The 12,838-nt window shown below is 45.1% G+C and overlaps 1 protein-coding gene across 10 annotated transcripts; it reads right to left on the bottom strand.

Annotated features, from left to right (window-relative positions):
* Positions 1–2,234: 2,234 nt before the first annotated feature.
* On the bottom strand, positions 2,235–6,643 carry SLC39A2 (solute carrier family 39 member 2). Of its 10 annotated transcripts, none has more exons than XM_047795419.1 (6): positions 6,135–6,589; positions 5,812–5,942; positions 5,237–5,287; positions 4,664–4,790; positions 3,331–3,387; positions 2,235–2,388 (listed from the first exon to the last, which is right to left on the bottom strand). In XM_047795419.1, the coding sequence occupies exons 1-5, from the start codon at positions 6,247–6,249 to the stop codon at positions 3,374–3,376; spliced, it is 438 nt and encodes a 145-aa protein (XP_047651375.1). In that variant the 5' UTR covers positions 6,250–6,589; the 3' UTR covers positions 2,235–2,388; positions 3,331–3,373. The 10 variants fall into 10 exon arrangements, with proteins under 10 accessions (XP_047651375.1, XP_047651374.1, XP_047651379.1 ...); XM_047795421.1 differs by lacking the exon at positions 2,235–2,388 and adding an exon at positions 2,408–2,453 and having other exon boundaries at positions 6,135–6,591; XM_047795420.1 differs by lacking the exon at positions 2,235–2,388 and adding an exon at positions 2,459–2,976 and having other exon boundaries at positions 6,135–6,591.
* Between the last annotated feature and the right edge of the window lie 6,195 nt (positions 6,644–12,838).

Below are 12,838 nucleotides of genomic sequence, written 5' to 3' on the forward strand. Positions count from 1 at the left end.
TGGTGCAAAAATGGAAAGCCGGCTCAAAGAGGGAAGGCAGATGGAAGTCTCATTTTTGTTGCTGTTTTTTTTTTCTGTTCAAATATATATATATATATATATATATATATATATATATATATATATATATATACACACATGTGTAGGATGGAGAATGAGGGGTGGGAAAGAGGCCCAGGAGTTTAGAAGACTTGAAAACCGTTCCATGTACATTCTCTTGGACTATTCCAACTTGCTTCTCCTCTTATTCATTTTCCCAACCTGTGTATCTTTACTCCCATTATTATCTTTCAACTCTCGTGACTCTAATTTTCTTCTGTTACAACCTATCTCTCAAGGCTAATCAAGGTTCAGTTCTGAATCTGGCTTCTAGTTGCCATGCCCCAGCTAACTCAGCTCTCGCTCCTGTCTTATTCCATTCTTCCCCATTTCAAGCTCTCAGAAATCACACTCACTGTCTGCTCCCTTAGAGACCTCCCAAGTTTCTCAATGGGCATTCATAGCTTTTGAAAATGATCAAGATTGTTCTTCTCCCTGATCCCAGTGTTCTCTCTATGCAGCATTCTCTAGCTTTCTTAAACCGATACAGCATGGTTCAAACTAAACATGGTTCCTGTCCTAGTCAGTAAGGTTCTTGGGAAAAGAAACAGAAATGGTGGTTGGAAGGATGGCTGAAAGCAGAGTAGGCTAAAGGGGAATCTAAAGGCTCCTGGGGTGGGAGGAGATAAAAAGTACATGACCCACCCATGCTTGAAATCTCCAGCCTCTCCTCATTGACCTCAAATGCTGATAGCATCAGTGACCCAGAAACATGAGGAGCCTTGGAGTCTAATGTGCTTCTTCTCAAGCCTCCTTCCTATAGTACAAATCCTCTGTATCAGAAATAGCTCCCTCACTTCCATATAATCATGTCCCTTCCAATTCCCTCTTCCAAAGTCCGGGCAAGGTCACCTGAGCTGAAAGCAGAAGAGAATCAATGTGTGGGGGAAGTCTTCTGTTTGCCCTATAGATTTCTTTCTTTCTTTTCCTTCCTTCCTTCTTTCTCTTTCTTTCCCTTCCTTCCTCTCTCTCTCTTTTTTTAGGGCCATGCCTGTGGCATATAGAAGTTCCCAGGCTAGGGGATGAATTGGAGATGCAGCTGGGGCTACACCGCAGCCACAGCAATGCCACATCTGCAACCTACGCCATGGCTTGAGGCAATGACAGAAGGTTAACCCACTGAGCGAGGCCAGGAATCGAACCTGCATCCTCATGGGGATACTAGCTGGGTTTTTAACCTGCTGAGCCACATTAGGAATTCCAGATTTCTTTCTGACTCATGCCAAATGAGGCTGAGCTATCTGTAATGCACCAGCAGACATTTTCGTTCTTGGCTTCTCTTTGGGAATGGCCAACAAGAGACACTGGCAGTAGGTCAATGAGTAGAAGAGGAGAGTGAGGATGCTCCTCTGGCTTCCTCCTGATTGAGTCCCTGCAGGTTGGTTGTATCCCTCTACTAAGGCCACAGCTCTTATTGGTCGGCCCTCTAGTTTCTGGTGACTGCTCCTAGGTAACTGCATTGCTATATATATATAATTTTTTTTTTGGTCTTTTTGCCTTTTCTAGGGCCACTCCCACAGCTTATGGAGGTTCCCAGGCTAGGGGTCGAATCGGAGCTGTAGCCTATGGCTTAGGCCAGAGCCACAGCAATTCAGGATCTGAGCCACGTCTGCAACCTACACCACAGCTCATGGCAACGCCGGATCCTCAACCCACTGAGCAAGGCCAGGGACTGAACCCACAACCTCATGGTTCCTAGTCGGATTCATTAACCACTGCACCACGACGGGAACTCCCCTGCATTGGTATTATTCAGCCCCAGGGATTGCGCCATCCCTTGCTGCTCTGTCTTAAGCCTGCCCACAGCTTTCCATACAATCCCTTTATTAAACTTGCCTTACTTATCCAGTGTGCCCTCTGCTTTCTTCTAAGACCCTAACATAAGACGGGGAGGGAAAGGTAAGGAAGAGAAGAGAATCTACGTCTTGTACTTTTTCTTAGAATCATAGACACATGGGTTTGAAACCTAGCTAGCTATGTGATAAAGTTAATTAACTTTTCTAAATTCACTTTCCTAGACTTACCATAGGGATAATATCTACCTGGCAGGACTGGGAAGGTGAGAGAATATATGTGAAAGCAGTACCACGGTGCCAGGTGCTCAATGTAGAAATTCAATTATTACTACATATGAGTATATTCCACATGAGGGCATTTAATGCAGAAGAGAAAGCAGAACGGGGTGGTGCTTCAGGGAAATTATTTCCTGTGTCAGATATTTTTATTTAGTTTTTCTTGAAGTTTGCCTTTGAAGCCAGGCATGGCAGGTGTACTCTGAGTTCAGGATTCCTGCAGAGGAGATGAAATCTTCTCAGGAATCTTCTCACTCTCAGAATCAAACAGCCTGAACCACTCTAGGTTCCCAGGAAAAGAGAATTTTATGGTAGCAACAGAGACAGCTCCTGGCACAGACACCAGAAGGGGTAGGAAGATACCCCCCAAGAGTCAGAAAGCAAGTTTTTATACACATTTTTCATGGTTTCTAAAGATAAATCAAACCTTAAACACTCTTTAACTCAGGTTTCCCAAGGCAGACATCTGAGATACAATCAGCTTGAAACTAGCCAGAGGAGAATAGTCCCTGTTTATGGTTTATGGAATGTCCGCAAGCAGTCTTAGCAGCGTCAGCAAGATTAATAAGTACATGACTACGTGTCCTTTCAAAAGTCAACCTCAACTGGAAGGGCCTCTGGGCTACCTACTAACCTGCCTAAGAAATACTATTACCTTCTCACTGAACCCTGCACAAGCTGGGTTTTTGAGGAGGTTGGTGTAGCTCAACTGATGGGGAGGGGAACGGGATGGACAGAAGACAAACTGAGACAGGAATGAAACTCAGGAGACCTTGACTTTGTTAAGGTTGCTGGAGCTTCCACACTGAAAATATGAGAAGAGGCAAACTGGTGAGTGGTTGAGCTCATGGGGTATAACTTCTCTTTCCCCATTTCTCCACTAAGTCTGAAATATTCCTCCATCTCATGGGTCAGGGGCTAGGCAATAGCCCTCCTGCTTCTCCTCAACTCCAGATAACCAGTTTTCCTATTTGTCCTTAGCAGTTTTTAAGAGAAGCAACACTTTGTATGAGTTACTTAAACTCCTAATGAAGGAGAAGGAGCAGAAGGAGAAAGGATGGTCTCTTGGGGAGGGGCTGGAGCCACCTCCACAGGTGAGGAAGGCAGAAGGAAAGCCGCCAAGTGGTGAAAGAGCCAAGTAATCACCCCAGGCATTTACCTGGCGCCTTTCCTCCTCTTCAAACACACTGCTTCTTAATCCCTCAGCCCGAGGCAGCTGGAAAGAGACAGAGATTCAGAGAAGAGCTGGAGTGTCCCTGAAGCCATTCAGGGCTCAGCCCAATACATAGGAACCAGGTGGAAATAGGTTCCACTTAGCCTTATCTCAAGAGTCTGTGGGAGGCTGAAAATAGGTACTAGGAGTAGAGTGGGTGTGGTTAGTATAGAAAAATAAAATCTAGATCCCCATGGTTTCTGTTTTTAAACCTCTTCTCCCTAAATGCTGAGAATTCTGGCGCTGTTTCTCAATACCTGTGCATAAAGTGGTAGCGGGTTGTTGGGACTTCAGCAGTGCTCCCAAGTCTCGAGGAGCATGGCCTGCCCCTGAGAGAATGGCTAGGGGCCCAGTTTCAGAAGATGAGACTGCATCCCACACTCATTCTTCCCATTCCCCACTCCACCATCTCCTGTCTGAGGCATCTCCTAGGTAACTGGGAGAAATGAAGTATAGCATGGCCGAAGGGGAAGGATAAAATGGACGTTTTATTACACACAGTAGCACAAATGGGACCAGAATCAAATCTGGAGTGATGGTCTTTATATCAATCCTGCATTTAAAAGGCACTCAACCTAAACATCCATTTTCTCAGTCCTGCATGAGAAATGGCATCTTGTGTAGTGAGAAACTGGGATCCAGTTTGTGGGAAAGATGCCCGGTGAAAGTCACTTTGTCTCAGGGAAGAAACGTCTGAGGGTTCAAATCATTTGGGAGGCACCTCTTGGAGGTAGGGAGGTCATCTTAGGTCTATGAGAAAAGTTAGGAATCTCTCAGGCCCACAAGGCAATAAAGGCCATGAAGGCAAAACCAGCAGCTACACAGCCCCACTTGGCCAGAGGGGCTTCAGGACTTGCTAGCTCTCGGGGCAGAATTTCTAGGAAGGTGACATATAGGAAGGTGCCTGCTGCCACACCTTCTAACACAGCCTGGGCCAAGCCTTTCCCCCCTTCAGAGTCTCCTTGAAACACCACCAGCCCTAGGGCTAGGCCCAGGGGGGACATGAGAGCTAGTGACAATATGGAGAGAATGGCCCAGCGTGACCCAGTGCCTATCTTTATCAGCCTCAGTCCCACACCAAACACCACGAGCCCCTTGTGAGCCAAGACAGCAAGACAGAGCTGCACAGTAGCTGCGACTGTTAGCTGCAGCCCCACTGCTAGACCTTCAAACACGGAGTGAAAGGAGAGTGAGAGCAAGAGGATGAGGGCTCGAAGGGGACTCTGTGAGGGTGAGGGTAGAGGTCCATGGCTGTGGAGTTCAAGGCCAGGACCCATACCCCATTCTTGCTCCTCCACTGTTGATCTTCCAGAAGCCCCAGGACAGCACTGCAATACCAGTGACTCCAAAAAGAAGACAAAGAAGAAGCCTAGGGAGATGATGAGCTCTCCATAGGGATACTCCACCTAGGAACAGAAAGAGGGGCTGTGAGAATGAAGAGGAAGGGAAGAAATGCCATTGGATGGACACAGATTTGGGAGACTGAAGAGAATGGGAAGTGTGGTAATAGAACATATAAAAGGGGAATGAAGCCAAGAGTGGACATGGACATACAACAAGACGAATATCAGAGGGACTAAGGGAAACAATACAAATAGAGTTAGAAATATGGGGAAATGATATGAAGCACGTCAAAGGGTCCAGAGAAAGAAGGGAAGTTAAGCAAGGGCTCCTTCTGGGGTCTCATAAGCCCAAAAGGATTGGGCTGTCTCCTCCTTTCCTCTGCAATGACTGAGCTGAGGAACAGAAAGCGTTCCTGGAATTCCAAAAACACTCCTTTCAAAAAGGTCTAGGTATGAAAGGGAGTCACTGGTTCTCCCTACTCTCCAGAAGGGAATGGCAGGATACTTACATTAGATGAATCAGCATCATCAGAAGAATTTCCCTTACTTTTTGTCCTGTTCTAAGGAGACAAAAATCACAAATTAGATAAGAGAAAAAATAGCTCAGCTCCCTGTCCTATGCCTCCAGCTCCACCACTTTCCTTATTAAAACCCAATCTAACCTGTTTTTGTTTTTTGTTTGTTTTCTTTTTAGGGTTACACCCACGGCATATGGAGGTTCCCAGGCTAGGGGTTGAATCAGAGCTACAGCTGCCGGCCTACGTCACAGCCACAGCAACGTGGGATCTCAGCCATGTCTGTAACCTACACCACAGCTCATGGCAATGCCGGATTCTTAACCCACTGATCAAGGCCAGGCACCAAACCAACATCCTCATGGATGCTAGTCAGGTTCTTAACCCACTGAGCCAAAATGGGAATTCTTAGTCTGACTTGTTTCCATCATTCCACACAACAAAGAGCTGTCATCTTCCTTGTCCTTCCACCCGTGTCATTCGTGTCATTCCTTTCCCCGCTTTCTTCCTCTAGTTCTGTTCATCATTCTGACTTCACAACCATGCAGCTCAGCAACTCTGCTGCTCACCTGTATCACCAACTTCTGGATCTCTGACTCAATTCCCTCCAAGGCTTCAGCAGTCATGTGCATGAACCCTGCTCCCAGGAAAACACCTGCAGAAGTGCAGCCCAGGAGGCTGAGGATCCGGCGGTGACGACCTAATAAATAAAAAACAGGAGTTACAATACAGTTGGCAATGAGGAGATACACACAGGTGATTAAAGAGCCACAGGCAGCACCTAATATCACAAGCTTGGGGATGGTGAGAGAATCAGAGCAAGATACCAGGAGAGGGTGAAGGGCTGAAGTCAGACTTAAATTATGGGGACAAAGATGTGGTAGGGCTGTACCTGTGGCTCTATCAGTCTGGAACCACTTGAAGCAGATGGGAATAAGACCACAGATTAGAGTGAGAACCAGCAGGGCAAACAGGCAGCCAATTTTTACTCCTAGTAGTGGCTCCATCCTTGGGGAACAGGATAAATAGAGGCCTCAGAATAAGGAATGGAGTTATACTCTTTGGAGCAAGAGGGGCGTCTTAGGTGGTCAAAGCCGGAGTATCCACTCTCCTGAGTTTCAAGGAAGCTATTGGGATCCTCTTTCTATTCCGTGTTGCCTCTTCTTGCACAGCCTTGCATAGCTGACTGAGGCCCAGCCCCAGCTTCCCATCCTTCCCCTACATGAAGGCCCCTCCCCTGGCTGACGCCTCCCAGAATTTAGAAACCGGAAACTCCAGACTCCCTGTCAGGCACAGCCTGGTGCTCTGTCTTCTCCTCTTCAATGCTCTGACTAATCCAAGAGCTACGGACAGTCTTAGTTCACGCCTGGGGCTGTTCTAATCCAAAATGGGCGCCTACGGCAGCTACTTCACAGCTATTTTGTGTCGGGGACAATCTGGTCCTGTCTCACTCAGGACATTTGATCTAAACCTTCCGTACCCTCTCTACCCCACCTCAAGTCTTATAGGTTGACATGCTGATACCTGAACTGCACTCTTTCAGAGGGGATTTGGGGCCACTTGGGGTAAGGAGGAGGTGGGGCTGGAAAGTGGAGCTGCTACCACTCTGTGGGAACCTGTAGATGAGAGGACTCCCCTTTCCGGTAACCCCAGAAAAATAGCTCCAGGCATGGAAATGTCTAGAAGAAAATTGAGATTTCTAGTATTACAACACTGATACTGTTATGACTTTTGACTATGCCTGTTCCCTGATATAAATCTTAGGAGAGGGACTGAGAGTTTTAAGATGGAGAAAGTTGTTCTATCTCTGAAACAGCAAGATCTAGGGGAAAACTGAGAAATGAACCAAGTAAACTGAAGGCTCCTGCCTCCTGCCACAAGGGTGGAGATGGAAGATTCAGGCCTGAGGAGAACCAATTCTTGAGGGAAATGTATAAGACAAACTGAGGGAGCTGAGAAAGTTGGAGGGGAAGGAGGGAGAAAAAAATAGAAGCCAAGCAGCTGCAGATTCCCCTATTCAGGTGGCCTGCATAACAATCCTGAGACCTGTTGAGCCAGTTCTCAGGGAGCTGGGGGAGGCCTTCTTCACTTCCCCAGATTATCTCCAGGACTTCCTGGGAAGTGGGGGGCTCTAGCAGAAGCTACAGTATTCTCACAGAAGAGGGTGAGCTGGAGATTTATGTGGGAAGATTGTTACTGAAACTCGGCCTCTGTCCACCAGGCCCGAATAGAAATGTGGAGACAGAGTTTTGGATGAAGGAGAAAAAAAAATCAGCTTTTTTTGCTTTGCCAGGCAAAGCAGGCCATGGAAGGCTAATGCCTTAAAGATTGTTTTAATTTTTCACTGGGAAGAACTGCAGGGAGTTTTATAGCAAAAAGGAGAAAAACAGGCTTTCAGATAGGTATCAGGATTAGGGCAAACATGCATTCTTCTTTCTTTGGGGGAATCTTAGTCATTGAAGCTGGTGTCGGGAGATCTTGGCATGATCGTGGTGGTGGTCTCCTGGGTTACTGCCTAGAATAACAGTACTTGCAAAAGGGCATACTGACCAGAGATTAGAACAAACTAGGAAAGTTCCTGAAAAAATCACGTGCTAATAATCTTTAACCCACAGGCAATTGTGCTCAGGGTGCTTAATCTTTAGCTTATGAGCGATTGTGTTTAGGGTGCAATTAAGGCTGCAATTAAGCCATGGAAGGCTAATGCCTTAAAGATTGTTTTTTTTTTTTTTTTTTTTTTCCCACTGGGAAGAATTGCAGGGAGTTTTATAGCAAAAAGGAGAAAAACAGGCTTTCAGATAGGTATCAGGATTAGGGCAAACATGCATTCTTCTTTCTTTGGGGGAATCTTAGTCATTGAAGCTGGTGTCGGGAGATCTTGGCATGATCGTGGTGGTGGTCTCCTGGGTTACTGCCTAGAATAACAGTACTTGCAAAAGGGCATACTGACCAGAGATTAGGACAAACTAGGAAAGTTCCTGAAAAACATCACGTGCTAATAATCTTTAACCCACAAACAATTGTGCTCAGGGTGCTTAATCTTTAGCTTATGAGCGATTGTGTTTAGGGTGCAATTAAGCTAGGGAGAAGCTCAAGGAAGGGCTCTAAGCTGTTCAGTTTTTAAGTATTCATTTCTAAAAGAGGCATAAGGAATATAACTTTTCTCTTAGATGTGTAAGTTGCCTGTGTCACTGTGTGTATCCCTTGAGAGGGAACCAGGATCCTGCCCCAAGGCTGTACTATTGTTTCTTGACTGTTCCTCCCTTGGCTCTGCATCCCTTTCCTTCCCTGCTCAGCAACTGTCTGAACCTGCCCCTTGGAACTCAGGGAAGGCCAGGGAGGCTGAATGAGGCCCATTTCCCAACAGATGGGAAATGGGGGACCCAGAAAGGCTTTTGTGCCCAGGAGCCCCACAGGGCCCTGCTTGGTTAGATTCCCCGTTTTCTTTGATACTCCTCAATCTTGAAGAGAACAGGTTTTGGGCAAGAAAGTGAATAAGCATTTCGGGTAGAGACGTTAATCATAAACTCAACAAAGGAACTCAGTTTTAGGTGGACTTGGTCTTAAATCCCCACTTCATTTTATCTTTCCCCAAGTTTTCCAGGGAACAGGGTGATAACTGCTCTTGCTACTTCCTGCTGAAACTGGACAGAGTCCTACCTCAACTTGGGGAATGGACACGGAAGTAGAAATATTCCAGAGGAGTTCCCATCGTGGCTCAGTGGTTAACGAATCTGACTAATATCCATGAGGATGCAGATTCGATCCCTGGCCTTGCTCAGTGGGTTAAAGATCCAGTGTTGCCGTGAGCTGTGGTGTAGGTTGCAGACTCGGCTTGGCTCCCACATGTCTGTGGCTGTGGCATAGGCTGGCAGCTACAGCTCCAATTTGACCCCTAGCCTGGGAATCTCCACATGCCATGATGCGGCCCTAAAACGCAAAAACAAGCAAACAAACAAAAAAATATTCCAGAGTTCCAAGTCTTGGATCCAAATCTTCTACGATTAAGACTTCAATCCCTTGACCATTTTGATGCAGCAGACCCAGTTAGAAGTAGGAATGACAACTGGAACTTTAATAGACAAAATAGACCTCATTCCCTGAGGAATTCAGGAGAATTAGCCAGACACCCAGTCTGGAACTTTCACTTTGGGGAGACCTTATGGGAAGCTAGTTGTCTACTTTTATCTAAGTAGGTTTTAATTTCCAATGTGGTATTAACACATACGTAACAGGAGCCACTGGCCATTACATATCTCCTTTTTTCTGCTAATGTCTGATCTAAAACAATTTCATTGTCTGAAAATTTAATAGTTACAAGAGGATACCTTGAAACCATGAGGTTGCAGCTACCAGCTGCCAGCACTTTTTTTTTTTTTTTTGTCTTTTTGCCATTTCTTGGGCCACTCCCACGGCATATGGAGGTTCCCAGGCTAGGGGTCCAATCGGAGCTGTAGCTGCTAGCCTACGCCAGAGTGATAGCAACGCAGGATCCGAGCCACGTCTGCAACCTACACCACAGCTCAAGGCAACGCCAGATCCTTAACCCACTGAGCAAGGCCAGGGATCGAACCCACAACCTCATGGTTCCTAGTCGGATTCGCTAACCACTGCACCACGACAGGAACTCCAGACATTTCTTTAAGAATGGCTGTTGGCATCCTAAGTCTGACACAGCTCAGAAAACTCAAGTTCCCAGCAATAGAAGGACTTGCCTGAAATCACAATCATAATGCCATTTAGCACTACTTTTTATAAAAAAGATTTTTATTTTTTCTATTATAGTTGATTTACAATGTTCTGTCAATTTCTGACATACAGCAAAATGACTCAGTCATACACACACACAAATACACATTCTTTTTCCTTACATTATCCTCCATCATGTTCCATTAGAAGTGACTAGATATAGTTCACTGTGCTATACAGCAGCACTTAGCATTACTTTGGATGTCTGAACCAGAGCTACTCCGTTTTGACTCTTAATAGTATTTTTCCTTAATGTTCAAGGCATATATTACTGTTAATGAATTTACTGCTTTTCTAGATACAAGGAGGTACAAGAACTAGGCTCATAAAATTGTTTCCTAAAAATATCTAACTATCTGAAGATCTGTTTTGCCAGTTTTCCCAGAGCACAGAGCGCCTCACTCCTGATCTCTGCCCTGAGCTCTTACAGGGGGTGTTGAGGGTCAGCAGCTACAGTGGCTTATGATTCAGTCCATGTAGAGGCAGATGACAAGTGCCCATCTCCAGTTGCAGGGCTCCCCCATGGTCATATATTCGACCATAGTTTTGGGTGGCATCTCACAACCATTTTGTCCCACACTGCTAGGAATGCTCATTCCCAGGTCTGGCAAAGATTTCATTGATAGGCCACTGAATGTGCTATTACTGGACTAGGCCTTATTAATAGTAGCCAAAAGTCTCTGGACCACCCATCTTACTAATCTGTTATTGTCCAGGAAAATATTCCCTCTTATTGCACCTTCCTATATCAAGAGTTACACTATTACCATCACTGATCTGGTAAACAACTATATATTTGATCAATTGTTACAAGTCATCTAGTCATAATTATTTTTGGAGATTGTCACACATTTGATAATACAGGAAATAATAATCTGTAATGGGCATGATATGGCTAATAACTATAAGTAAATACTTAAGCCAATAGCTTCCCGTGTCAAACCAATTTTTTGAAGATGTTGTCAGGACTAGGGAGTGGGTCACTAAAAGCAGCAGAGACCTCAGAATTCAGTAGGCTAATAGCTTGGTTACTATCATTTAAAATCTGTTGCGTGAATTTCCCTGTCTTCAATATGGCTGATTACAAGCTCCAATCCTACTGAAGGTACAAAAATACCTGCTAAATTTTCATACTAGCAGAATATAGCTCTCTTGAACCATTGGGCTCATACCAATGGTAGATTGATTGGGGTCATCTTTAAATTGTTACATATATGGCCTTGAGTGCAACGGAATCCTAGAGTACATTCTAGCCATCTTTGTGGAAGCCAAGGCCATAAGTTAGTACCACAAATCCACTGAGTTCCATTAGATGAGACCCAGAAAATTTCCAGTCTAATTTCCTAATGTTACTAGGCTAGGCTGATCATTCTTAGTATGATTTAATTGTTCCCAACATAGAGGAGCCTTTAAACTTAAACGGCCATAGTGTGGTGTTAATATATAAATATAAAAATATATAAATATATAACTATATAAATCTATCCTACAATTGTGGGATGTTCCCTTCTAAAAAACAGGTTACAGTTTTTGATTGAGACCAAGCTTGCTGTTCTGACTTTGAGTGATCCTAAAAGAAAATTCTTATTTATGGTCAGGGTCAGAGCAGGTATTATTAATTGGCCAGGTGAGAAAATCCCACCCAGTAATAAAATAAATTTCTTAAGGGCTACACAGTCAGAGCCTTGGAGAGGAGAAATCCACCAAGGTAACCCAAAAGCACTAGACCTAGGTAACTGGCCACAAACTCAAGGCCTTAAGGTGGGGATCCCTAGCGATCTGGCCTCTGGAGGCATCCTCCAACCCTTCATTCCCACAGGAGGCTGGCAGAGAGAAACCCCAAAGCATCTGATCAAGCCTAGGGGCCCCATGGGGCCAGCTGCCCATGAGTTGAACTCGGATGAGTCCCCAAAATTTGTGGCTGAAACTCAGCCTCTGTTCACCAGGCCTGAATAGAAATGTGGAGACAGAGTTTTGGATGAAGGAGAAAAAAAAATCAGCTTTTTTTGCTTTGCCAGGCAAAGCAGGCCATGGAAGGCTAATGCCTTAAAGATTGTTTTAATTTTTCACTGGGAAGAACTGCAGGGAGTTTTATAGCAAAAAGGAGAAAAACAGGCTTTCAGATAGGTATCAGGATTAGGGCAAACATGCATTCTTCTTTCTTTGGGGGAATCTTAGTCATTGAAGCTGGTGTCGGGAGATCTTGGCATGATCGTGGTGGTGGTCTCCTGGGTTACTGCCTAGAATAACAGTACTTGCAAAAGGGCATACTGACCAGAGATTAGGACAAACTAGGAAAGTTCCTGAAAAACATCACGTGCTAATAATCTTTAACCCACAAACAATTGTGCTCAGGGTGCTTAATCTTTAGCTTATGAGCGATTGTGTTTAGGGTGCAATTAAGCTAGGGAGAAGCTCAAGGAAGGGCTCTAAGCTGTTCAGTTTTTAAGTATTCATTTCTAAAAGAGGCATAAGGAATATAACTTTTCTCTTAGATGTGTAAGTTGCCTGTGTCACTGTGTGTATCCCTTGAGAGGGAACCAGGATCCTGCCCCAAGGCTGTACTATTGTTTCTTGACTGTTCCTCCCTTGGCTCTGCATCCCCTTCCTTCCCTGCTCAGCAACTGTCTGAACCTGCCCCTTGGAACTCAGGGAAGGCCAGGGAGGCTGAATGAGGCCCATTTCCCAACAGATGGGAAATGGGGAACCCAGAAAGGCTTTTGTGCCCAGGAGCCCCACAGGGCCCTGCTTGGTTACAAAATAGGCACTGAAAATCTGAGGATTCTGTTCATTATAGAATAGGCCATGACAACAGACCTCTATACCCTTTAAGAATCACAAGATCCA

Source organism: Phacochoerus africanus, chromosome 9 (genome assembly GCF_016906955.1).
Source record: "Phacochoerus africanus isolate WHEZ1 chromosome 9, ROS_Pafr_v1, whole genome shotgun sequence".
NCBI lineage: Eukaryota > Metazoa > Chordata > Mammalia > Artiodactyla > Suidae > Phacochoerus > Phacochoerus africanus.

What these genes read in the sequence shown, in the direction of transcription:
- SLC39A2 (XM_047795416.1), bottom strand. Translation starts at nt 6,249, where the DNA reads ATGGAGCCACTACTAGGAGTAAAAATTGGCTGCCTGTTTGCCCTGCTG. An exon ending in CCAGACTGATAGAGCCACAG is followed by an intron (nt 5,943 to 6,134) that starts GTACAGCCCTAC and finishes TTTATTTATTAG; the next exon opens with GTCGTCACCGCCGGATCCTC. An exon ending in ATGATGCTGATTCATCTAAT is followed by an intron (nt 4,791 to 5,236) that starts GTAAGTATCCTG and finishes TTCTGTTCCTAG; the next exon opens with GTGGAGTATCCCTATGGAGA.